This window comes from Ambystoma mexicanum, chromosome 6q (assembly GCF_040938575.1).
Source record: "Ambystoma mexicanum isolate Mex_15411 chromosome 6q, UKY_AmexF1_1, whole genome shotgun sequence".
Taxonomy (NCBI): domain Eukaryota; kingdom Metazoa; phylum Chordata; class Amphibia; order Caudata; family Ambystomatidae; genus Ambystoma; species Ambystoma mexicanum.
In genome coordinates, this window is record NC_090937.1 from 1,099,870,483 (window position 1) to 1,099,896,831 (window position 26,349).

The 26,349-nt window shown below is 47.7% G+C and overlaps 1 protein-coding gene across 1 annotated transcript in view; it reads left to right on the forward strand.

Moving 5' to 3' along the window:
- The window catches only part of LOC138515311 (sec1 family domain-containing protein 2-like), a 1,117,334-nt gene that overhangs the window by 593,808 nt on the left and 497,177 nt on the right, over positions 1-26,349 (forward strand). Inside the window, exon 4 of the mRNA XM_069630213.1 lies at positions 9,954-10,129. Coding sequence (XP_069486314.1) covers positions 9,954-10,129 — 176 coding nt within the window. The remainder of the gene's footprint in view (positions 1-9,953; positions 10,130-26,349) is intronic.

Below are 26,349 nucleotides of genomic sequence, written 5' to 3' on the forward strand. Positions count from 1 at the left end.
AATGAAGAGCTGTAGAAAAACTGGGAAGAATACAAAATGACAACGAGTGGGAGTGTCAGGGCACTTTATGCCATTCCAGTGGTACATCCCATGTGGCCAGGTTTCACATATGTAGTTCTCCGGAGATCTCTGTGGAACCTGCATGCCCAAGTTCAACTTCTGTTAGTCCTTTCTGACTTTCATCCTACTACAGTTGATGAAATTAGTTTGGTGAGAATATCTGTCATTTACAATGTTATAAATATAATCTACAAAAGCTCAAACTTCGGCCCCATTGCAGTGGCAACGTAAATACTGCCAACTGAACAAATATTTCTGCCTTAAATCATGGGTACCTGCGGCCTAGGCCCACATGCATAAGGTGCAAGGCCCACCATGAGGTGAAATCCTGACTACACCAGTACATCGGAATAGGATTTAGTGTTACACAGAATTCAGAGTGTAGTAAAATGTAATACAGGCTCGTTCTGGCATGTTCTGGTTTTATGCCTAACGTTATTGATGATCTCTGTCTCCAATTTTCATCATAATTTAAAAAATAAATGTTGTACCCTGTTCTCTGCTAATTGTCATTTGGGGCTGTGACATGGTAGCAGGGGGGTGCACAAAGGCTTACACAAGGGGTAGTTTCAACAGCAGAAGAGGGTTTATTCTGGTGGCTACAAGTTTATTCTGGTGATCACAACAACAAAGAAATGATGTCTTAGTCATAAACCACAAAGACTGTCAAAACAGTTCCAACAAAGTGGCTCATCTGCTCTGGCTTAGCGCCCAATTGATGAACATGGTCTTTGTCTTCAGGGCAGTTTGTAGGGTTCCTGAAACTTGTTGGTTGAAAACCTTGATGGGCCTTCCGCGACGGGTGTTCTCTGGGCTTGGACAAGAGGGCGGTATCCTCTAGCAGGTCCAAACACTGTGTGCATCTTCCCCGGACTGACTCATTCTGCCAGGCTCTTGGGCCGGAGCCTGGAATGCTCTTCATCGGTTGACCACCTCGTACTTTGCGGTCACTCCTCGCTGACATACCCCTAGTGTAAGCTCCATGGCCCGGTGAGATGGCACCATTTTGTACCTCCTCTCGCCTCCTCTGGTTTTGCTGACCAGATGCAATGGAATCTCCCAGCTCTCATTCTAAAATGGGTAATTGTTAATTTCCCACCTGCTCTGGTATAGACATGGTATTTCCACCTCTAGCTCTTTTCTCTCCGCCACCAATATTAAAGGCTTCCACCTCCTTAACCTGGACACTTGGTCTCTCAATGGTACTTCTCCTCCAACCTCCCCATACTTTATTTCTCTCCCTAGATTGTACCAATTATCTTCAGCCTCCTTACACCTTTCTCTTCCTTTGATGGTTAGATTTCTCCACTCTACAGTAGCTCTTCTACTCCGGTTGGCACCTCTGTCCCTCCAACCTTCAGTTCTCTCCTCCTACTTTCTTCTTGGTACTTCTCTCTCACACGCTCTCTACTGAAATCCTTAATCCTTCCTCCTACGCAAACTACCCATGCTTCCAGACTGACTGAGGGTGTTCTGTAGTAGGGGGTTCTCCTCTCCTTAGGTGCTGCTTATTGATATTGCAGACACCTGTGTACTGGGGGCTGTGCTGTTTTATGATTAGGCCATTGGTTGGTGATCTTGTGGCTTGGCAGGAGGCTGACCTGGGGTTACATGGAGGCCTGTCACCATCTTGCATTTCATAAGGGTAATGGACTAGTATGAAGTCAAACTCTCCCACTGGAACCATTGCTGTCCTTGCCTGCTTTAAAGAATGTATCCCCTGGTTTTCTGGCCTTGGCCTGGATGAGTGCACACTTAAAATTTCCCAAGGCCGGAAACAGGCCACACTGGAACCACCATACCATACCATTGTCCCCCTGTCCCCCTAAGCACTCTTGTGCACCCTTTCTAAAGAAGCCCTCGGCCGATCCTTACTCTCAGGCTAACTATCGCCCGATCTCCCTCTCGCCTTTCCTCTGCAAACTCCTGGGAAAAGCTGGCCATCTCCCAGCTTAATCTGCATACTGAATCTGTTGGTTGCCTCCATGACCACCAATCTGGCTTAATAGCTGCCAGAAGCAAGGACACTTCTCTCCTGAACACCCATGAAGACTTTCTCTCCAATCTTGACTCTAATCTCCCTTCAGCCCTCATTCTGCTTGATCTATCCTCTGCTTCTGACACAATCAACCATGCCATCCTGCTCAATCGCTCTGGGACAACCTTGGTATTACTGATCAGGCCCTGGGCTGATTGACCTCCTTTTTCACCGACCGACCCGCTCAGGTCCAACTGGGGTCTTTCCTCTCTTCTATCTCCCTCTCTACTTGTGGTGTTCCCCAGGGGTCTAACCTCTCTCCCTGGCTCTTCAACCACTACCTGACACCTCTTGCCCATCTCTTGCCCACCGCAGCTATGTATGACACTCAGCTCTCTTTCATGCCCCCCTCAGTCACCTTTGCTTATTCTTTCATAACAGACTGACTGGCTGCAATTCAGGAATGGTATGCTGCCAATGATCTCCGCCTTAATGCCAGTAAGCCTGAGATCCTTCTCATTGGGACACCTGCTCCCTCCTTTCCTCTCTCTCTGGCCGCCCCCTCTGGGCCCTCTTCCTGCTCCTTCCTGTGAGGTTAAGAACCTTGTTGTCATCTTCGACTCCACCCTATCCTTCCCTCCTCACATCTCTGACGTCTCTAAGAAGTCAAACTATCAGCTGCACCTCCTCAGAGGTATTCTTCCTTTGCTCACTTTCCCCCAGAAGCTCACTGTCTCCATAGCTCTGGTCCTCTCTAGGCTGGACTATTGCAACAGCCTTTTTCTAAATCTTCCTGCCTCTACTCTTCGACTTTTACAACTTATCCAGAACAGGACTGCAAGACTTTTCTTTGGCCACAAGCCCAGGGGTCGTATCTCCCCAGCTCTGAAATCTCTTCACTGGCTCCCAATGGCTGCAAGGATTAACTTCAAGACCCTCTGCATTGTCCACAAGGCTTTCTGGGGCCTGGGAATGCTCCACCTCCAACTTTCTCTTCCAAAACATCTTCCTTCTCGAGCTATCTGCTCATCCACCTCCAACTCTCTGAGTGTCAGACGCTTCTCCAAGCAGAGATTTGGGGGAAGATTGATTTCCTCGGCTGGTGCCTGCCTCTGGAACAGGCTCCCTGCCTCTCTCAAACTTGTTTTTGGAACCTGAGGTGGTTCTGCTCAACTCAAGACCTTATTTTTCGCTTCTGCTTTCTTGCTTCCTCTCCACTGCTGATGCACCCAAGTGCTCCACGCACTGGTCACCCTCTGAACTCAGGCCCCGGCTCCTGCATGTCCAGTTGCACTCGTACTACCTCCGGGATCCACAACACTTAAGGGTCTGTATCTGCAACATTAGAGTCCCTTCTCTCTGCACGAGCACATGCTGGCTACAGTAGTGAGTTAACTGCACTTCCCCCCTCCCCTCCCTCCTGGCACTTCTCCTCTTCCCTGCACTTGTGTGATCTGAATGACACAAGGCCTAATAAGATCGTTATTTTGTCCTTCCTTTTTTCCCCCTCTTTGTCTTGTTGCGCCTAGAAACACTTGTGTACAGGCACGTTATAAATGCCACATCATATCATATCTTCTCCAGAAGGGGGTCTGGCATGTATTCACATGCTCATGAATATATCCCGTTGTCAGGCTGGGAATACTCGGTAAAAGAAAAAACAGTTTAACTTTCACTTACAAACTGTCTTTCTCCTCTAAACCAATCACTGAGCTCTGGGTCATACTGTCCCTAGCCAATGACTGCCCTCTCCCTAAGCCCCTCCTCTGGCAACCATCTTCAGATTTTTACTGCCCGTTCAAGTGTTGGGCGTCCTCGTGTTTTGCTCTGAGCTTTTCTGCGTTCAAGTTTTTTCGGTCAACATTTCCAATTTTTGGCAAATAGAGCCTCTGTGCTCTTTCGTTCTTCTGACCAGCAAGCAGGGATCCATTTGTCAGCGTCTTTCGTTGCCCCTCGAAGGCAAGAATCGTCATGTTTTCATCGAAGATTACAGAAGGCCATTGGGCCTACACCGCATGCCGGACCATGTCGGAGGAGGACGGAGGTTCTCTCATCAAGCTCTGCTCCAGCTGCAGATTGAGGAATGCGTTTGTGGAGGACAAATACTCCCAGTGCCTCTACTGTCTCCATCCGGATCACAAGGAGGCGGATTGCGAAATTTGCCTGGGATTCACCAAACGCACCATGACGGATCGGCACAGCAGATTGGCGGCGTGGCTCAATGCGAAGGCCTCTACTCTATGCGACAAGCAGCGGCATGCCTTATCCAGGACCAGCCAGTCTGAGGAGCGGGCTCCTAAGTTCTTTGAAGGTGCACCATCCATGGGGGGTCCAAGAAAAGGCCAAGCACCACCACAAATATGTTTATGTCAGGGTCGCCATGCAAGCTGGTCCCGCGATGAGCAGGGCGCACTCATGATCACCATCTGCCTCCATCTCAAGCCTTCGCTCCAGCTCTGCCTCGAAGAGGAAGTCGGCTAACCCCGGAAAGCTGCGGGAGAAGCTGGAGAAGGCCAAAGCGCCGAGTAAGGTGACCAACCTGGCCCTGAAGACCCAACCCAGGTGGTCCAGGAGAAGTCGTCCTCGTCAATCTAGCTGGTGGCGGCCACCCTCTCGAAGGCGAAAGGGGCTGACCCGGTCAAGGGGATCCTGGCTACACCCAAAGTGGCCCTTCCTCCCAGGTGGGAGGCTTTGGCCAAACCAGTGGAGAGAACACTAGAGAAGAAGATGCCAGCCCTGAGCCCGACTCGCAAGGACGCAAATAAGGGGGGGGGTGTGGAGGCCTCTACGGTGCTCCAAGGCACAGATATTTTTTCATCGGACGCTGAGGACATGGCATCCGTTCAACGGTTATGGAGGATATGGTGAACGATGGAGGAAATGCTGAGGATGACGATGGTGGGGAAATCATCGAGGGGGGCGACGACGGCAGAGATGACGATGAAGACGTAGGCTCTGGGCCTAGCAAGCCTATTCCCCCTCGACCTCCCAGAGACGTGTCGCTGGACATCCTGTCCACTCTCCCGACGCTGGTGTCAGTGATTCAGAAGAGGATGCTGACAGCACCCTCGGCCCCGGTGGCATCGGGCCCACCGCCGGCGAAGAAGGGGAAGCGGCACCCACGCCACCTCATCAACTGCCTCACATACCCCCACTAGGGATACAGGGATGGATACAGCAACGACGGATACGGACGACGGCGGCGTGTCTCCGCCACCGAGAGCATCTCCACCAGACGAAGTGGGATCATTCCACTCCATGGTCACCCGCGCGTCGGAGCTTTTCCAGCTGATGCTAGAAGAGACCAAAAATGAAGGCCATTTTGGCAGTGCCTCTCCTGGACAACATTTGGGATGAGGGCCTGGCACTGATGAAGAATCTCACCTCGGCCCCAAGTGCCTGCGATCGCAGCCTTCCCCAGACTTGGTCACCTCGGCGGCTGCGAGGAAGAAGTCCTCAAATCCATCATTGTCACCCTCTGTTTCCCTGCACAGCAAGTGGTAGAAGTTGGACGCAATGGGCTGAAAGGTGATATACTCGGTGGCAACGACATCAAGGCGGCAAATGCTCTTGCGATCCTGACAAGCGAGCCAAGGCACTGGAGATCCTCCAGGAGGGCGAGGTGGCATCGGACCATGTCTTCACCGTGTCCCTGGACATCGTGGACACGGCTTTCTGCCAGATTGAGAACGGTGTCTGCCTCCGTTGTCGTGGCTGGTTGAAAGCCACCAACTTTCGGCAGGAAGTTCAGACGAGGGTCCTGGACATGCCGTTCGACGCAGATAATCTCTTTCGGAAGGCTGTCGATGAATCTGTGCAGGCCATCAAGACCGACACAGATGCCGTGGGCCCTAGGCACGCTGAGGCAACATCGGCCTTCATTTCATGCCTCAGGAGGCAAATCCGGAAGATCGTTAAAGGGTTTCGGCATCGGATCGTCTTCGTACCGGCAACCCTCCCAGTCCATTGACTAGAAGGCCGAAAGGGGTCATTCAAAGGCTTTCGGTGGTGGCTGCCATCATCGCTCCTAAGGCGGCACGCAGGCTCCGAAGCAGGACTGAAACAGCCTGGACATTGTGCCCCCACCCATGCACCCCAATGGGAAGCTGACCGAAGGGTGCTGGATGCTCTCGCCCATGGACAAACTCTAGAATTCCAGCAGAAGTGTATGCGTATACTACCAGTGGCCCGGCAGGAGCAGCACATCCATTAGCTCCTACAGGAGGTACGGGCCATGCTAAGAAAAGGGGCGATACTACTTAGTAAAAAAGACTGGGGCTGGAAGCCCATCCTCGACCTGCGGCTAGTAAACAAGTTCCTGAAATCCAAGAACTTAAGGATGGTCAAGTTGCAAACCGTGCTTGGCCAACTGGAGGAAGGGAAGGGGACTTGCTAACATTGCTGGATCTTGAAGACGCTTACTTCCAGGCCCCCCATTCACGAGAAGCATCGGCAGTTCCTGTGCTTTGTTGTACAGGGAAAGCTTTACCAATTCAAGGCCCTTCCCTTGGGACTGAAGTCAGCGCCCAGGGTATTCACCAAGTGACTGGCACCAGTGGCGGCCCATCTACGTCTGCAAGGGATACATGTGTACCCTTACCTCGACTGGCTCATCCGGGACGGACCTGGGATTTTCCATGAATTATCCAAAGTCCTGCTTGATTCCATTGCAGGATGCTCTGTTCCTGGGGGCCAGGCTCCTGCCTGGCAGCCCCCTCAGAAGAAAGGATTGCGGCCATTTTAGGCAAGGTACAACTGCTATTGGCACTGAAGCTTGCACGGTGCGAGCCATCAAGTCTTTGCTTGGCATGATGTCGTGAATCTACCTGATCAGGCTCTGCAGGTTGCGGATGCGACCCCTCCAGGAATTCCTGGACGCCCGATGGATACAAATGTCCGGAATCTTTATGGACAGGATTGTTCTTGACTTTCGGTCAAGCGATAAGGTGGTGGGGCGTGCGCTCCAACATCACCGGAGTCAGACTTCCAGAGAACCCGTACCAGGAGACGGTCACCACAGGCGCGTCCCTGGATGGCTGGGGAGCCCACATCGGACGTCTCCACGCCAGAAGCCTTTGGCTGCCAGAGGAGAAGAAGCTCCACATCAACATTCTGGAACTGCGGGCAGTGTTCCGTCCCTAAGGGGCAAAGTGGTGAGAGTCTTCACCAACAATACCACCACAATGTTCTACATCAGGAAGAGGGGTGGGGGGCACCAGATCCCCAGCGCTCTCCAGAGAGGTGGAGGACTTGTGGCACTGGCCCGTTCCCCAGGGGGATGTTTCTCATTTCTTTTCACCTGGCGGGAGTCAAGAACACTGTCGCAGACTGTCTCAGTAGGTAGCTGCGCTCTTGCCGTGAGTGGGAGCTTTGGCAGGATCAAGTGAACAACCTCTTCCTCAGGTGGGGCAGACCCCAGATTGATCTGTTTGCAACGGCGACAACCACCAAGTGCCAGAGGTTCGCCAGCAGGTTCCACCAGCTGGGGAGCATGGGGGATGCTTTCTCCTTCCCCTGGGAAGGCCTGTTCCTGTACGCGTTCCCGCCACTGCCTCTACTACTACAAGTCATCAGTCAACTCAAACGGTGCCAGTGCAGGATGATCCTTGTTGCCCCGGCATGGCCGAGGGAAATTTGGTACAGAGACCTTCTCAGCCTGTCGACGTCCCCTCCAATCAAGCTGCCAGTGGTCATGGATCTGCACGCCAGAGAAGAAGGCGCAATCCTGCACCACGACCCAGGATCTCCGAACCTGAAGGCCTGGCTCCTTCAGCCTTAGGGTTCAGTGGGTACGAGCTACCGGCGGACTGCAGGGAGGTCCTTGATGCCGGTCGCAGAAGATTAACCCTCTGAGGGCCACGGCCCCTCGAATCCTTTGGTATTTTTCCGTCATTGGCTAAGGTGAGGCAGGCGCACGCCTCCATCAAATTGCATCTGGTGGCTATCTCCTGCTACACCAGGTCTCCGGGATGCCAGGTCTCCGTGACGGTCTTTTCTTTGGTCACACTGTCTAGTCAAGGAGTTCCTCAAAGGGCTGTTTTAGTCATTCCTGCCGGTGAAAGTGCTGACGTGGGAACTCAACGTGGTGCTGACAAGGCTCATGGGGGGGGACCTTTCAAGCCTATGCATTAAGCTCCTCTCAAGTTCCTTTCGTTGGCACTGTATTGGCACTGTATAGTTGACATATCTGCCCCCTTTTTTCCCACTGTGGGAGGGTTTTTTCTTTTATGTTGAGGGCCCCAGCAGCTCCTCTTTCATCCGTGGATGTGTGAAGATTAATGTTTCCTCTGTGGCAATGCCATTGACATTTTCTTCCTCTGTAGCAGTGTTTGTTTTCAAGAACGACCCTGCAGTGAGCCGGAGTGGGTAATACCTCAGTTGGGCTTTACCCATGCCCTGCCCACCTGGGAGGAACCTATGATGATCTGCCACAATCTATCACTGAGCCCCGGCTACGGTGGACGCGGTGGCTGGCCAGGGTTCCAGGTAAGTCTTTGTGCCACCCCTCCCTCCCAGGGGTCGACTTGTCTGTCCCCTGGGTGGCCCATATACGCCTCCCAGGCAGGCACTGCTTGCCTGGGGTCACCCTGCTTTGATCATCGCTTGCCCACTTGTCAGGCCACCGGGTGGGTCATGGCCCTCAGGTATGGCCTGTGGTTCTCCACCCAGGCTGCTCTGCCACGAAGCCCGGGACTTTGTATGATGCCGGATTGGAGCTGGAAGATGCAGCCCAGCCAGCAAAATCTCTGATTCTCTTATTTCATTTATCCCTCTATCTTTTTCTATGTCCTTCCATCTGTTACTCTCCAATGGTTCTGCCCCTGGCTTGGAATGTATAACCAGGAAAGTGCAATCCTGTTGGCAGAGTCCTGCCCATTATCCTCAGTCCAAAGGTTCCATGTGTCACAAATGGTGGGGAAACGTAGTACAGTCGGGTAAGTCAGTCATAACACAGTCAAACACATGCATTTTAATAAAGAACTGTTTAAGACCCCTGACTGTGTCTGTGTTTTTCTTTTCCCCTATTCTACCCTTTAGCACCTACTACCTACACTTATCTATAACCCTGTATCTGAAAGTGTCCCATTTAGGGTGGGGGCGCTAAATGAGTCCATCTGTTCTTCCAGCATGTACATCTTAAGATGGGGAACCCTCTGGTAACCCTGGCAAGTGGTTGGTTACATATAAACTGTCTTTGTAGCAAGTATTTATTTCCCATGATGCAGTGGAAGGGTGTTTGTTGGTTTCCCTGCTCGTACGTTTGACGTGAAGCACTGTAAGTAAGTGCACAACTTTGTAACCGCAGGCATTCTGTAAACTGCACAAGTGTGAATCAATGTCAAATGGTTCCCTCAGGGTCGAAGTAAAGAATTTATGTCCTCGCTTGCCAGCGACTTTGAAATGTTGTACCCTTAAAGGGAGGGACTTCCTTTCCTACTGAAGCTGTTAGGTGTGACTAGGCAGCGTAAATGGTTTTCTAAGTGTCTTCACCTTATGGGAAAGAGTCTCTCTGGTGGTTATTGCCACCCCCCTCTCCTTGTGACAATCACTGGTAGTTGTAGTAGTAGTGGTGGTTGTGGTGTGAGGACCACCGTGACTATCCCCTTTTTGGTTCTGCATATTAGTATAAGCAGTGCAGGTAACAATGTTCTTGTAACTATCCTGTTAGTGATCCATTAGTGATCCTGCACATGGCTAGGGGTCATAGGTAGGTGAGCAGTTCTGGGACTGCCCCCATCTTAGAACGTGGTCCCCGTTACGATGATCTGGCAGCCCTGTATAGCTCCTCTAGGCCCAGCATCCACTAGATCAGGGTGTCACCCAGCCCAGTTGACCTCCCCATTGGCGGATCCCAAGGTTAGGTAGTTGATTTTTTCACAGGACTCATGTAATTATCTGTAATATTTCCATACAGGTAGAGTCACACCGGAGCAGCTTAGCACGTATGTTCAGCTTTTCAAGAACAATCTGAAAGCGTTGGAGAACCATTGTGGACTTTTACAACTTGGATTGGCTACTTCGCAAACCTTGAAGCATCCCGAATATGCCAAATGGGACAACTTCCTGGCATTTGAGAGGCTGCTCTTGCAGGTACGTTTTGTACTCATGCGTACACTTCAATACAAGCACGCCAAATCGATTTACTACTTCCTATATTGCATTGCTGCTAAGTCAAGTCATGCTGCTAAGTAAAGTCGCAGAGGTTTACAGTTTCAATGTATGTGAAAACACTGGAGCGTGATTTTATTTGGTGAAAATTAATGCATTCCTAGAAAGGCAGAGTAAACTGTTTTAGGTTTCCTTCTGGTTATGTATTTGTTTAAAACATGTTTTTTTTGGTTTATTATTTATTTTGTAATCCTTTTCAGCAAACTATTTGGCAATATATAGAAACCAGGCTTAACAAAATAAGGTATATAATCAACCATTCCACTCGGGCTCATTCTGCCCACCCAAATGTTTTTAGAGAAATGTAATGTCTTTGAATTCAAAATAGCTAGTTTACAGGGGCGTGGCCAGGGAGCACACCATGCAGATGTGGTTGCTGTAGGCTCAGTGGAAGGGCGCCTGGTCAACGTCTTTATATGCCTCAAATCATGCAACCCGACGACAAAAGTGTGGCGGCAGGTTATCTGAACTGTGGAAGTGGCTTTTGAGTGCATCTACAGCCCGCTGGAGGAGCGCCCGACACCTGTAACTCTGAGAGGCATCACTGTGGTCCCGGATAAATGGCGGATGGACTGTTGGGTCTCTGGTGCTGCGGCACTCCAACTCGCTGAGGAGATAATACTGGAAATAAAATCCTCTAAAGACTCTCTAGCCCGCTCCATTGCCGGTCTGGATTCTCACTTATCTGGGTTGGAGGCCGAGGCATGGAGGTGACCACTGAGACCCTGTGAACAAGAGGGACGTCGACAGATCGGGGATGCGCTGCCCGGAGGAGGAGGAGGAGGCGTGTGTGCAGGTGAGGAACGGGAGTTGCCATCCCCACTGGGAGACGTGGCGGCAGCAGAGGCTCCCTCCTACACTGAGGGCACTACGTGTGAGAAGAGAGGAGACTGCCGTAGTGACCCCGTCCTGGGAGAAGTAGTATGGAAGAGGTAAGGGGTGGAGGGGGAGGCGGGCCCCCTGGTCTGGAGTTAACGGAGGATCTGCAGCGACCGCGCCCCCGCCTGCCCCCGGTGAGCTCCTCTGCCATGTGGATCTGACGGCCTGCTTGAGCAGCTGCAACGGCGGGGCCCTACATGACGGAGTGCATGGGCCCATCCTGCTATTGTCCGGAGCGTACTTGGAGCCTCTGAGGAACGGTGGGGCACTTTGATCAGGTGGCAGACCTATACATCTGCAGGTCTAGGAACTGAACGCTACCCCCATGAAGGAGAGGTGGATTAGAAGCGTGTTGGGGGAAGCTGAGAGAGGGGTGGGCTGCCCCTGTGAGGGGGTTTCCTTACCCCTGGTGCCATCAGTCCGTGAGGAGGAGGAGGAGAGGTGCAGTGAACCCCCTAGGGTGCATATTAAGACCACTGAGCTGGGAGATCGACAAGGGGGTAGGGTGTTTGGTGCTCCCGGGCACCCTTGCAGGCTATATTAAATCTGATATCTGATAGCCCTGCTCTGGTGGCACAGTGAACATGCAGGCTGGCTCCTGGGGGACGCCCTGCCTCCTCATTGTAATTGTGCTTCGCTGGGGGCTGTGCTGTGGGGAGCCGGCGCACAGCATTCTCTTGAGCTGGGGTGTGGTATCCCTCATTTGCCTCCCTGATAATGCCCTGGACTGGCCACAAGCACAAAGAGAGTGAAATAACGGCGTATTTGGCTCCTTCTGCCTCAGCGGCCGAAAGGATGCAGAAGACTAGGGCAGAAGTTCATGCCTCGCAGGGGGCAGACTCCTCTCCTGAGTCTTCCTTACACATGCAGCGCTTTGAAGAAATGTTGAAAACGCTTAAGCGAGACATCACCCAGGAGAAAATACTTGAAATAAAATCCTCTAAAGACTCTCTAGCCCGCTCCATTGCCGATCTGAATTCTCACTTATCTGGGTTGGAGGCCAGAGTTAGCGACCTAGAAAACCTGGCATTTGAGCAAACACATGGGAATGAGAAGCTCTCAGGGAGGATCAAGAATGTTGAGAAGCGGCTTGAGGAATTGGGAGCTAAACAAGCAGACTTGGATAACTGCTCAAGAAGGAACAACATTCGACTACATGGCATCCCAAGACAAATTCTTGACCAAGACGTCCCTGAGTACGTGAAGGCTCTTTTCAAATCTTTATTATCCCTTGAGGACTCGGAGGACTTGATTCTGGACAGGACCCATCGGGTCTACTCATCAATCCAGCAGAGGCTGAATCTTCTTCTTGATGATCTTTCTAGGGTCCATTTCTTCAACCAAAAGGAGGCGATAATGGCAGCGGCCAGAAAGGCGAAGCCAGTCAATTTCCAGGGGTCCACAATTACTTTTTTCCAAGACCTGTCACCATACACGCTGGCGAATCGCAAGCGCCTTCAAAGAGTCACAACCTGGCTCCAGGCGAAAAAAGTCTGCTACCGCTGGGGGTACCCTTGTAGGCTTCTTTTCAAATTGCACAACCGGTCTTACACTATTGGCTCGGAGGATGAAGCAAGGGAGCTGATGGGGGCCCTGACGCCGTTGGCACCGACGGGGATCACGGAGCTGCAAGGGAATCTGCTGTTAGCCCCACGCCGAAAGACATGAATAGGAAGCCCAAGGGATGGGCGGTGGAGGGGAGCCCTCGGGGTGGGGGGTCAGGTAAGACAGACGCCTCCTGAACCTGGTAATACCCCTGACACAGGGTTTTTCGTGGTTTATACGTTCTATGGGCTTATCCGCCAGACATGGGCAACTTTCCCATGCACCATGCCTAATTGAAGTCTGATAAATAGGTTGGCAGGGCTTTCCCTGCTCCTAGGAATTTGTGGGCTGAGAATATAGCTGCATTTTATTATAGTCATATGTTGGAATTTGGGTTGTTGGGTTGCACTCAAGTTGAAACAGAATATGTAGTGACGGGGCGCCCAGACATGGAATGCGTCCATTCGGTCTCCTTAGTGCGATGTCGCCAAATTTCAGGAAGGCCGATGTGGCCCCGGGTTTTGTTCTTACTGCTTTCATCCTTTTTGGTATTTGTATTAATTCAATTTGTTTTGAGTTTAACTTGCTTTACTACTTATATTGGTCATGTTATTTTGGCTGCTTATATCACAATGTCAATTCTGGGGTTCTCTTGATGAAAGGTGGGGTGCTCATGTCTGCTCTTGGGAAAACTGGGCTTTCTGGAGTATGTTCTTTCACTATATGGTTTGATTGGCTGAGAGATATGGGAGGTGGCATTCTGTGGGGGTGGCTCTTCACTGGGTGGGATGTCGTTTTCGGGGCTATGCAGAAGATTGCATGTGAACAGAGAGATTGGTCAGGACTTTAGCTGTCTCACCTTGAATGTGCAAGGTTTGAATTCCCCCCTAAAGCGGAAGGCCCTATTTCATAGATTAGCCACTCTTAGCCCAGCCCTTTTGTTTCTTCAGGAAACTCATCTTCTGCAATCAGATGAGTTCTGGCTTAATGATAAGTCTTACCCCACTAGATATTGTGCTTCGTCTGGCCTGAAGAAAAAGGAGTTGCTATTTTGATGCATAGAGATATCCCCCTGAGGGTGCAGAGGGTGCTGCGGGATGAAGAAGGGAGATATATTATGCTGGTGGCTGAAATATGGGGGTGGAAAGTAACTCTGGTCTCGCTATATGCACCTAACTCCCATCAGGATGTGTTCTTTGCCTCCCTGTCGAAACTGTTAGATGAACAGGCCGAAGGGGAACTCATGATAGCAGGCGATTTTAATGCTGTGGTCAATCCCTTGGTTGATGAGACCTAGCCCCCCTCTGCTGCAGATAAGAATTTTTTAGCGCTCACTTCCCTGTTTCGCGATCATTTGCTCATAGAGGCCTGTGGGTTTCTCATCGGGAGAAGCGCGATTATACCTTTTGTTCTGCAGCACATGGGGGCTTTTCCAGATTGGACATGTTCCTCATGTCAGACAAACTGGTCCCCCAGTTAATAGAGGTGGAAATCCTCCCGCAGGCTCTGTCTGATCACGCCCCGGTATCTTTAACAATGGCCCCTTTCCATGCTGACCCACTTCCTACAAGAATGTGACCTATGAACAAACTCTTGTTGGGCGACCTGGGACAGTGTCTCTCTTAAGCCATAACTCACTACTTCTCTGAAAATGACACAGGGGAGGTAGACTATCTCACGGTTTGGGACGCCAGGAAAGCAGTAATTAGGGGACACATTACAGCACAAACAGCGGCTAGGCGGGAAACTTGGAGACAAGTGCAGGATCAGCTGGAAGGGGAACTGCGAGAGAAGGAGGAACTATACAAAAGGAAACACTCCCGGCGATTGCTTAGGGACGTGCAAGTGGCTCGTGGGGCCTTCAGAGGCACATCATATGAGCCAGGCGGCATACGGCATTATGAGAACCAAGAAATATTATTATTCAAGGGGCAACAAAGCTAATCGGCTGCTAGCAGCCAAGCTGAAAAGGCAGGCAATGCAAAATCATATTGACTCCCTGAAAGATGTCATTCAGAGGGCGGGAAACTCCAAATTATAAAACATTTCTTCAAGGAACACTGGGTTCCGTTTAATACAGATCAGAAAGCAGCCCATGACTTCATACAAAAGGCACAGGTGACTCAGGAGGAACCTATAACGCTTAAAGAAACTGAGCTCGCTATCCGTTCCCTTCTGCCGGGGAAGGCCCCAGGCCCAGATGGCCTTAAGAACATGTTTGGCACTGTGTTGGCCCCTTATTTGACTAAACTGTGTAATACTATTTGGGCCATGGGCTCAGTGTCTAAAACTATGGCAGAATCTGCAACCACCTTGATTCTGAAACCAGGGAAAGACCCGACCGAGTGCATATCTTATCGCCCAATTGCTTTATTAAATACAGACGCTAAATTACTAAGTAAGATAATAGCAGGAAGACTGGCCGAGATTCTCCTGACCTTGATAGTAAGGGATCAAACCGGCTTTATCCGTAATCACTCAGTGCAAGATAACATCTGACGGGCGATCAACCTGATTGCCCTGGCCCCGAAGATCCCGGGGAGACTAGCCATTCTATCTTTAGATTCCCATAGGGCTTTTGACAGCATGTCCTGTGGGTATTTGAGACTAGTTTTAGATGGCTATGGGTTTGGGTCAAATTCTCTAAATTAATATCAAATTTTCACTTCCCTTCAACAAGGGTTCGGGTGAATGCAGGTTGGACCGCTTTGATTACCCTAGGCAAAGGGACGAGACGGGTGTCCCCTGTCTCTGTTAGTCTTCGCTTTAGAGATGGAGCCCATGGCCCAACAAATTAGACTCCACCCCGAGATCTTAGATTTTGAACATGCAGGACAATGTCATAAATTGGCGCTATATGCAGATGACTTGCTCTGCTTCCTAAGAGATATTACTAGATCTATACCACCATTGATGAATCTTCTGTCCCGTTTTGCTGATCTTTCGGGATTCCAAGTGAACCCATCTAAATCTATTTGATTGTCCTTGATGGAGATCCCTAGTGAGACTGCAATTATTCAAGCACAGTTTTCCATCCCATGGTCTACGACTGAGATCCCCTACCTGGGTATAAAATTGACTCTGTCTTACTTGGGAATTTTCAAGGCCAATATTCCTGCCTTACTGAAGGAAGCGAAAAAATGGCTCTCACAGTATGAATCTCAGGAAATATATTGGTGGGCCGGATTAGCGCGCTCAAGATGACCTTACTTCCGAAACTCCTATGTCTTTCAAGCTCTTGCAGTGTAGATTCCCAAAAGGGACCTTATCGAAATGCAGAAGGCATTAAGTTGCTTTGTTTGGAAAGGGGAAAAGCCAAGAATACCTCTTAAGCTTCTTACCAAGGGAAAACCATCAAGAGGCTTGGGAATGCCCTCAATTCAGAGATACTATAGGGCGGCGCAGGTTGCTGCTATGCTGACCTGGGCTAACACTTTGGAGGCCCCCAAATGGCACGATATTGAGCAGGCAGTGTCCCCATTCCCATTGGCACTGCTTCTATTCCTTCCCAGGGAGGTCCGGACACATGGGAGGGCTCTTCTGAACACTACGGCCTCCACGTTACAGAGCTGGGATAAGGCATGTGCTCAAAGAGGCATCAAATCGGGCCTGGGTCCTCCCTCCCCTAGCTCCCAAAATCCAGCCTTTACTCCGGGTCTGGTGAACGGTGCGTTTCAGAACTGGGAACCCATTGAACCAATACGTCTGAGGGATTTATTTAAAGATCGGGAACCCCTGATGTTTGCTGAATGTAGAGAGAAATTCAATTTGTTAGAGACTGAACGCTTTCGGTACATTCAGCTGTGTCACTGGATAACTAATAGGGCCCCTCGTAATGCTGCGGCCAGAGATCCGATTGGGTTGGAATTAAAAATGCTAGAAGGCCAACAGGTTCATAGAGTTTCGGCCTGCTATAAACTTCTAGAGAATGTCCCTCCTGGGGAGAAACTCCCTTATATGAGTGCATGGGAGAGGGAGTTGGGAATGGAGATTTGTAAGTGATTTCAATCCGGCACACACCCAAGTCAACGCCTAGCATGTAGTACACAACTGAAATCCTTATTTATTTTTGTCTGAAAGTTCATTATTCTGAACGATATACCACTCATATCACACCCTTCTCCTGGCACCCCCACCGGTCGCACTGAACCAGGAATCAGGCTGGTTTGCAAAGGTAAATATTTATTTATGTATTTAAAATTGAATCACAATATATTTTAATAGGTTCACAACAATCACCAATGGGGTGATGTAACACTGAATAATCTCTTTAATACACAAGGAGCAAGTAGTGAGCAAAACCATTCAGCACAGCCAATAATAAGTTTGTTGATTCAGATCAGATAGCACTGTGGTTAGAGGTTCCCCCTGCAAACCCCTCAACACCCAATAGGTAATGAAAAGAGATAGGAGGAGAGAGCAGGTATTCAGGAATGGCAGACATTAAACAGAATATCAATCCCACTTCCCCCTTTCAAACACAAGAGAGCACGCAATTGACTGTTAAGCTGTCAGAATGGCTGTTAAGGTTGTCTTTAGAATGGACTGGGCAAAACGCCAAATATGGTCAAAATTGCTGAAATTGTTATAAATTCTTATGGGAGCCACTTTGGATAGTTGCACACAAACACAAGCAATGATTTAATCAAAAGAAAACATTAGAAATCTTAAAATTCAATTCGGAAGCAATTAAAAGCTGTTTTACACATGTAAAAATGTCCCAAAATGAAAATTCGAAGCAAACTTTCCACTGCACAATATTCGCGATGATTTGGAGTGTGGTACTATGGATAGATATGGATGTTAGCTACAAGCAGGAGTTGAAATTATGTTTATATCACTAAAACTGAGGGTGTTATGGAGTTTTTAGTAAAGGTCGTTTTTTGAGATAGGCGCGAGAATGGAAAACAAGAGCGCACTTTTAAAAATGACAAATGGGTTTCCTACACTAGAGGATAACTATGAAAAAAAATGTATAACACACAGGAACACAGTCACTTGATCGGGGTGACTGCCTGCTAAGGAAACTCGCCTTCTTCAGATGAGAAAAGGAACAGCCCAGGGATAGTTTTAACAATACTGGTGCTGGAGGAAATATAGCATGGTTTGGGGGAGATGGTTCAGACAATGCAAAGATACTCCTAACAATACAAGATATGCAAAGTACATATGCTAGTGACACACTTCTTCCTATTTATACTCACTGGATACGTTTTTTTAAATGGGACCATCAGTTCTGGTCAGGCAATTGGATCTGGTTTAGGAAAGACAGCTAGGCACATCGGACTGGGAGAGGTCAGCAAGGCGCTCTGGTCACAGCATGGCACAGGACTGGACAGGGTCAGCAAGGCGTTCTGGCCACAGCACGGCACAGGACTGGACAGGGTCAGCAAGGTTCTCTGGTCACAGCACAGGACTGGACAGGGTCAGCAAGGTGCTCTGGTCATGGCACGGCACAGGACTGGACAGGGTCAGCAAGGCGCTCTGGGCATGGCACAGGACTGGACTGGATCTGCACTTCTTGATTCTGAGGATATTTCAATTCAGGATGCAAGCAGTAACAGCACAGCCCGGCTGTATTATGATGCTTCCCCTTAGGCTTGTGGGGTTCTGTTCTAGAATTTGAGGCCTAGCTAAGAATGGTTCAGCTATGCAATGGGCCTTTTTCTTTGCCAAGTTTCTGGAGTCTGGAGCAAGGAAGATGTAGATTTCAGCAGCAGGGTGCTCCGCCAGCATCAGAAGAGTGAGTGAATCTGTCTCTCCTTATGTGTGGTTAGCTGTCTCTATTTATGCTATGAAATGATATCATAAAGGAGTGTGTGGGCCGGTTTAGCCAAGCTTGCCCCTTTGAAAGGTGATTGGGTCAGAGTCTACTCTCTGCCTTGATAGGAGGAGAGAAACAGTGTGTCATCTTTATGGTGCAATTTTATGAGGCTGAGAATCCACCCCTAGCCCCTGGAACACAAAATCTACTTTTGGCAAAATACATATTTCCACATGTGCAACCTCTATAAAAATCACATATACAGATTACATATATTACGTAGCAACTATTCCTCAAAACCCCGTAGCTGTGGGATCTTGTCTCCGCTTTCCACAGAATTTTGCCCTTTTCACTATGAACACAATGTCCAATTTTTAAGCACATTTCTACAAGTGTGCGTGTTTAACATGGGAATGAGTGTATAAAGTTTCACAATTCTAATAGAAATACAATTTGCGTAAAATCACATTTCTTGCCATTGCTGTCCAGAACATGTCACACAGTTCTGGCGCCTCTTCACCCGTGCAACCAGTAATTAAATTAACAAGTCTGTTATTTTTACATTTTTCACAATTTTGAATAGTACGTTATCAATCTTTTTAAAATGTGTTCTTTGTCCATGTTAAACAACAAATGGTCGATTGACTCCAACCCCTGGTCTCTCCCTGGAAGCCCAGGACCCATCCCCCATGTTTGTTCCTTGCAGAGGCCATTTACGACCGTCTTCACACTTCAAATTTCCTGAGCTGCAGCTTGTTGTTGTTCTTTTGTAGACCAGGTTCTTTCCTACCCGGTAATTAACGGCTCTCCGTGATTTCCTGCTTTGGGATGGGGGGAAAGACCTTCCTTCTGTTAGAAAACCTGCTATTCCAGTTTGGCAGCTTCAGCCAGGTTTAATTTAATTGTTAACTCTGTTGACTTTTTTTTAGCACAAAATAAACTTGCTGTATCAAAGAACAGCTGGAATTCTCATTCAAGATTTTAAACCCATGGGATCAAAACAATTACAATATGGGTTACTATCAGATACAGGCCTCTTAGATTGCAAACATTTGATTTTCAGTTTATACATGTTAAAGTTTAATCAAGCAGGCCCCTGACAGCTGTCATCACAGTAGCTTTCTGCTGCACAGAGATTTTTTTTTACAGATTCACAGACAGGCCGCTTTTGTTATGAAATTCTATTTATGCTCTCAGCCTTTCAGGCCCTTGTAAGTTCGCAATGATTTCTTAAACTAAGTGAATTGCAGCACCCAGCGATCATTTTGAATATTTGGAAGGTGTTCTGTACCGGCATTCTGAAGTTTCCGCAACAGAGAAAAGGTGATTTAAAGCAACATTTGAAGTTTCATTTTAGCAAAGCACTGCTTTTTCCTTCTGCACCCCACTTTCAATTGTTATGGGGCCCAATGACACATTTCAGTAGTGAGAGCTCTGTTACACCACTGACAACATGCGTGGCAGATTGGGCAGCCATCTTTTTGTGGGTTGAAAAGTGCAATTTTAAGTGGTTTTGGCGTGCACAGGGGTTTTGCGGCCATTTTGCTATTTCTGGCACCACCATAACAGAGTGATGCAGCATAGCAGAGCAAAAGTGGGTCAATACATCCCACAGATCCCAGAAGAATCCTGGCAGAGAATATGGGCTAGAGCTCAAACGAGCTCTCGATGTACAATTGTGAAAGAGAATGCAATTAAATTGTGTTACCGATGGTATTTGCCCCCAAGCAGACTGCATGCAATGAATCCCGACTTTCAGGACACATGTTGGCATGGTTATGGCGAGAAAGGTGATCTGGCGCATATGTAGTGGCACTGTTCTGTTATACAGTCCTTCTGGCTAGAGGTACGCTCTAAAATTAAAGAAATTACTGGTGTTTTGTTGCCTGTGAACCAGTTGGTGTTGGTGCTAGGGGATACCCCAGATAATTACCCCAGACGGCTCCTTTCCGATGTCCAGTAATAGAGCAGCCTTGCTTTCTACCCTCCTTATAGTGGCTCGGATCACAATAGCTTGTTTTTGGAAATCCATAGAAGGGCCCAATATTGCCTACTGGTGGGTGAAAGTGTGGGAATTACTAGGGCTCGAAAAACTCTCGGCTATGTTGGAAGGGAGCATGCTAAGATTCACGCGCATCTGGCAACCATTCCTGGACTTTGTGCGGGACAAAGAACAAATGTTTTTTCAACCAATGTTATTGAAACTTTTTCTGAAACCCCGAGATGTGTACTGAGCTCTCACCTGTCTTCTGTAACTGGCATTGTGCAATATTTATTTATTTATTTATTCTTCTCTCTTTATCTTTCTTCATGTTAATGAATTTCTCAATTTGATTGTTATATATTTGGAGTAGTCAATGAATTATGACCATTTATTCTGTGGAAACCTATACAAGAATTCATTGTTTGTTACTGGCAGACTATATTTAGATTTTCTTTATACAATGGTTGCGTGTTCTCAAGTTGGACAATGAACTGAGATGATCAAATGCCTTGGAGGGGGCGGGTTGATTGTTGCTTAATGAATTTACAAAGTGCCTATTGGATTGTTCCGTTACTGTCTGTTTTTTATACACTGAAAATTCAACAAAATATTTTTTCTTTAAAAAAAAATAGCTGGTTTAGCATAACTCCCTTTCCCCCACCCTACATTCGCCCCATTTTTGTTCCCCAACCTTCCCCTTGTCAACCTTGTTCTTCTGCCTATCAGGTACTCCTTCTGTCTTCCAGCAAAGTGATCCAAACAGTGTATCAGCATGTCACCATTAACAGTCCTGCCACCATCCTACCCCCTGCCCCCACTCCCTGAAAATAGACTCCACTCTGTGGCCTAGCTGAACCCCCACCTAGTGAGCAGTTTTATACAAGTCTTTCTGAAGATGTCCATTGTCCCATTCTATTTTCTGTAGAAGGCAATCTGGGTTAAAATGTTCAAGAATGCCTTTTCTACCTTTTCGGTACATTTTAGTTTTCTAGTGCCACAAAATGGTTTGTATTCCAGTAGCCTGACATATGGTAACTAGTACCTCAGGTTGACAAAATATACCCACCAGTCATGTTGATGACCCCAAAGGTTGCCCTGTTACAGCTACCGTCTGAACCCTCAATATCCTTTGTGCTTGACTCAAAAGAAAATTCCCAAGTGGGACGGCCTTTCCTATATTCCAATAACATGTGCACAAGGCTTCTTTTTACCCCACATGCCAGCCAGCACAACCCATAATGTCTGCAATCCAACCATTGTTGTGGATACCTCTTGTCCCAAATACCTCGGTTCCTTGCAGGATTTAAGGGATTCCCATCAGATGGCCACGAACATAGGTGGAATTTGTCAGTGACCTCCCATGTTATCTCGTGGCCACCCGAATCTCCGCTGCAGCTCTGCCCTTTTGTTAGCCTCAGTGTGCCTCTTGCCGTGTTCCCCTCTCACCCCGCACCACCTTACTCCCAGCAGAGTCTTGGCCCACTGCTCTACTCCACAAGAATCAATTACCTTCCCCTGACTCCTTCCCAACACTTGTCCCAGCTGCTCTTAGTAATGCTCCATTTTGTTTTGTAGTTTCTTTTTATGAAAATGGTGGCTGTAGTTGTTCATTGACAAGCAAATGATTATAGCTTCAATTACTATGACTAGTCATGCTGCAAAAATGTATACACCAAGCATTGGCAAAGAAAACAGTTTTGGTGTTTGCAGTTGTTCTTTGACAAATGGTTACAACTTTGTACCTCATTTTTTAACGTGTAACATGATAAACCAACATACGACAGAAAACGCATCAAGCAAGAACTGGTAAAGCCAATAGTTTTTGCATTGGTAGTTGTTTATTGACCAACAAATGGTCATAGGTTTATATGCCAAGGTCAGGTTTATTTGACATTGAGTTGTTTGGAGGGTTTTAGAGGTTTTGGCCATTTTATGCATAGTTGAAGCATGTGAGGCCTGGGTTCTTAATAGATTCAGGGAAGTGAATCATGTAAATGCTGAAGAGCAATAGTCAAAGACTGCATTCTTGGTGCACTTTATAGGTGATGATGCACAGGCATGACCTTAAATGGCCATATGTGTGTTTTGGTCCTGTCTGTGAGGAATTCAATAATCCAGTGTAGCTTGATTTCCTCTTCGCTATGGACCCTAAGACCTTCAGCAGTATGTTTGCGTCTATATTGTTTGTTAGAATGACACAGATGAAACAGTGTGCTGATTTTGCTTTCCTGAATGGGCTTTATCTACATCGGGTATATGATGGAGGTATCAACGTGATCCCAGAGTCGCTGAGTAGTTCATAGAGTAATTTCTCTGTGATTCTAGCTGTGAATAATGTTGGAGATAGGCAGTAGCTTACCAGGTCATTCGGGTGCAATGTCAATTTTTGTTTTTTTAGTAGGGGCTTAAGGAAAACCATTTTGAAGGTGAGAGAGATGACTTGTTATATAGAGGAGTTCATCAGGGATGGAATATAGGGACTAGGCCATGTTGTGTTGTTGGATTTGGCTTTGTGGTGCATGGATCTTAATGCGATCCTCGTGGGTTGCCATAGTTGAATATGGTTATGAGTTCTTGTTTTGAGAAGGGGGTCCACGGCTTCTAGTGATGCTGCTAGTCATCTGTTTGGTGCTACTTTCAAAGTGGGGTTAAGTTTATTTGGACCTTTCTTTTGTAGGTGGTCTTGGATTTGTCAGTTTCTCATTGAAGTTCCCTGAGATGGAGCCAGAGTTGTTTGTTGGGAAGAGGTCAGATATGTGTTGTAGGATTTTTTACATTTCTTTGATAATCTTGAAAATGTTCTTCCTACTGCGTTTTGCAGTTTCTATGCAGTGGGTGCAGTAAGCTTTCTTGGCTTTTATCATTTCTCCTATGTAGATCAGGTTGTGTCAGTAGCACACCATTTTCTCTTTCGATTACTTGCTTTCTCTCCAGGTTTGCCCAAGCTTCCCGTTTCCTTTCTTAAGCTGGTTGAATTTGGGGGCAACATACTCAGTGCCTTGTTTCTTTTGTGAGTATTTGAATATCTTCTTTGGGGCAAGTAATTCAAGCGTTTAGCTATCCATTAGTAATTGTTCTGGAGGCCTTTCCCTGCTGGAGATTTTTATTTTGTCTAGTAGCAAGTATAACTTAATTTCCTTCCGGTGCCTAATTAATCGAAGTTCGAGGAGTCTTCGTTCTTTTTGTAGTGTCGCAGTTTCAGTGAAGATGGGGAAGTGGTCAGCCTGAGCGCACACAAATAGTGGGGATGGAACTGGGATAATTATTTTATTGCAAAACACTCACTCCAGGGTGAGTGTGGTTCTTTTGACTAATTGTTTATGGTGCCGAATGACTATCTTGGCAGAAAAATTGTCCTGGTTGTGTCGCCCTCTTTTTCCATCCAATGGTTGAAATCTCCCAGCATGGTGAAATGCTGGCAGCTTACAAAGAGTTAGCAACCATATATACCAGGTTGTTCAGGAAGGAGGGGCTATTTAAAGGGGGAATGTAGATGGGAAAATAGCTCAGTGTGTATGTATGTGAAGTGCAACAGAGTAGTTGGAGTGATTTGCAGTCATTTATGGCATCAAAGGGAAATATTTTTGGGTTGATGGAGTCTTTGTGTACCAGTGCAATTCCTCCACCTCCCTTACATATTCTGCTTGCAATTTTAAATTTGTATTTTGAAGGGATGGCCTTGTGAATAACTACAGACTATTCATTTGTAAGCTAGGCTTGTGTTACAAATTGTAGTAATAGTAGTCCAGTTTATCCTCCGCTGACCAGGTCATCATGATGAGGAGTCATCTTTTGCAATGGTTTTCTTTACTGCTGCCATGCATCATTGAGTTGTGTGTTGGCTTTGGTCTGGGTGTTGTGTATTTCTGAAGAGTGCTCCGTAAATCTTTGAAGAGGCTGAGCAGGTTCTTCTTAAGATCTATGTTATCTTCTTGGCCAATGGAAGTTGGTAGTCAGAGTTTCTGCTGGAAAGCAGTGATTAGTTTTCACTCCAGGAGTAGTGGGCTCCTGGATATCTGTCTATTGGTTTTGTTTTCGGAGTCTGGGTTGTATTTTGGGTGCCGATGGGTATCGCTGAAGTTGGGTGTGGATTCTCTAACTTTAAGTGGGTATTCCGTGTGGGTGGTGGTTTGCTCAGCATGTAGGCTAATCTGTTCCTGTGTGCGACAAGCATCTGATGAGGTATTTTATGATGCAAGAAGTCAGCTGATGGTGTAGCAGGGTTGTTGGAGGCACCTTAGATTCCCAGACATGGATTGGTGGGTGTCTCAAATGAGCACTCCTTTGATCTCCTGAGCATCTCTTCTGCTTGTGTTCTGTTATCTTTTTGTCCTTTGTACATGGTTATGGGCTTCTAGTGAAGTGGCCCGGAATGGGGGTTTGAAGTTGTTCTGAAAAAGTTTCAGGCCAAGCTGGGGGGTGTTTCCTGACTGTGTGGTTCAAGTCCTATGAGAGTTAAAGGGAATATACCACTAGGGTAATGGTGCACTATAGAGGTTAGTACTGAGGGAAGTGGCAGTTTCATTGGGGAAGCAGTTAGGACAAGAGCATAATGGGGTGCACCTATGATTAGAATTACACTGGGAGTAGGTATATTGTGGGACACAACCTAGGAGTAAGATCACACAACTGGGAGCAAAATGACAGTGGGGCACTGCTAGAAATAACTTAGTGCATAGAAAAATCATAGTGTAGCAAAATCTAGGAGTAAAATAACAGCGGGGCACAACCTAGTAGAGTATTCTCAGGAGAGCAGTCACAGTGGGGTAGTGTAGTCCAATGGCTGTATCCAGTATTGCCCTCAGCAGGTATTATGATTGCCTTGACGTTATCTAGTCTTCCAAGAAACTTAAGTATATATATATGAGAGATGAGACGGAACACATTTACTTAATTTGTGCCTCAGCCAATCGCGCAACTCGGTTAGTTGGCTGAAACTCACTTTATAAGCCTGCATTCCGAACAGCCTCTGTGCTGCCGGCACCCACCCCACCATTTTCCCTCCGTCCCCCGCCATGCCCACTTTTGTTCTCCCGAGATTGCAGTGCTGTAGCACCACAGTGCCGTCCCTCTCAAGTCTGATGGCCACCATGGAAATGAGATGTGCTTCCATTTCCATGGCAGCCATGTTAGATTACTATTTCTTAGAAAGAATAGCTCGTGCTCTGGTCAAGACCTGTTTTTTCAAAGAAATGTCTATTGGCACCCCTGGTCATAAACCCGGGATGCTAATAGCCATAATGACTGGTTACTGGGGCTGTAACAGGTTGTAACGTACCGTGGCCCTGGTTAAACCCGGGCTGCAGGCTGGTACGGCCTGTATAACTCATCAGTAAGCCTATATAATGTGTGGGCGGCTGATTGCACTGATGGGTAATGTGATGAATCAGTGATTAATCTTTCCAGAAACCTGGTGCGGGGACCCTCCTCATGTGGCCAGGGAAAGGCAGATGCTACCTGATCCTGACCCTGGGGGTGGTGTACTGTGAGGGGGACCACATGGGGTAGTGGGGGGAAAACAAACCAGGAAGACTGGGAGCCCCCCCCTGGTTTAACTTTCCCCCTAATCCCACACTTGTGATGGCTGTTTACCAAGTTGCAGAAGTTGAAAAAGCTAACTTTGTTGAAGGAGACTACAAGTCCCATAATGAGTAGCTAACATTATTAAAATCCATTGTTCCATTATTCAAAGATTGTTACTGCCTGGAGGAGCGGTTGCGTGTCCCTAATTAAGAGGGAATGCTGCTAAGACGATTACCAAATACTTAACCTTGACAATGCAAGAGTTAAAAATTTTAACTTGTGAAAACTCCATCAGAGAATGGTGCGCATGCCTAATTGCGATTCCCACAGGAGGACTGAACTCTATCCTTTACTTTCATACGGCAATACAATTAAATAGAAATCTTTAAACCCTGACAACTATATCAAGACATGGTTGCATGTGCCTAATTCTCATTTTCAAAGAAA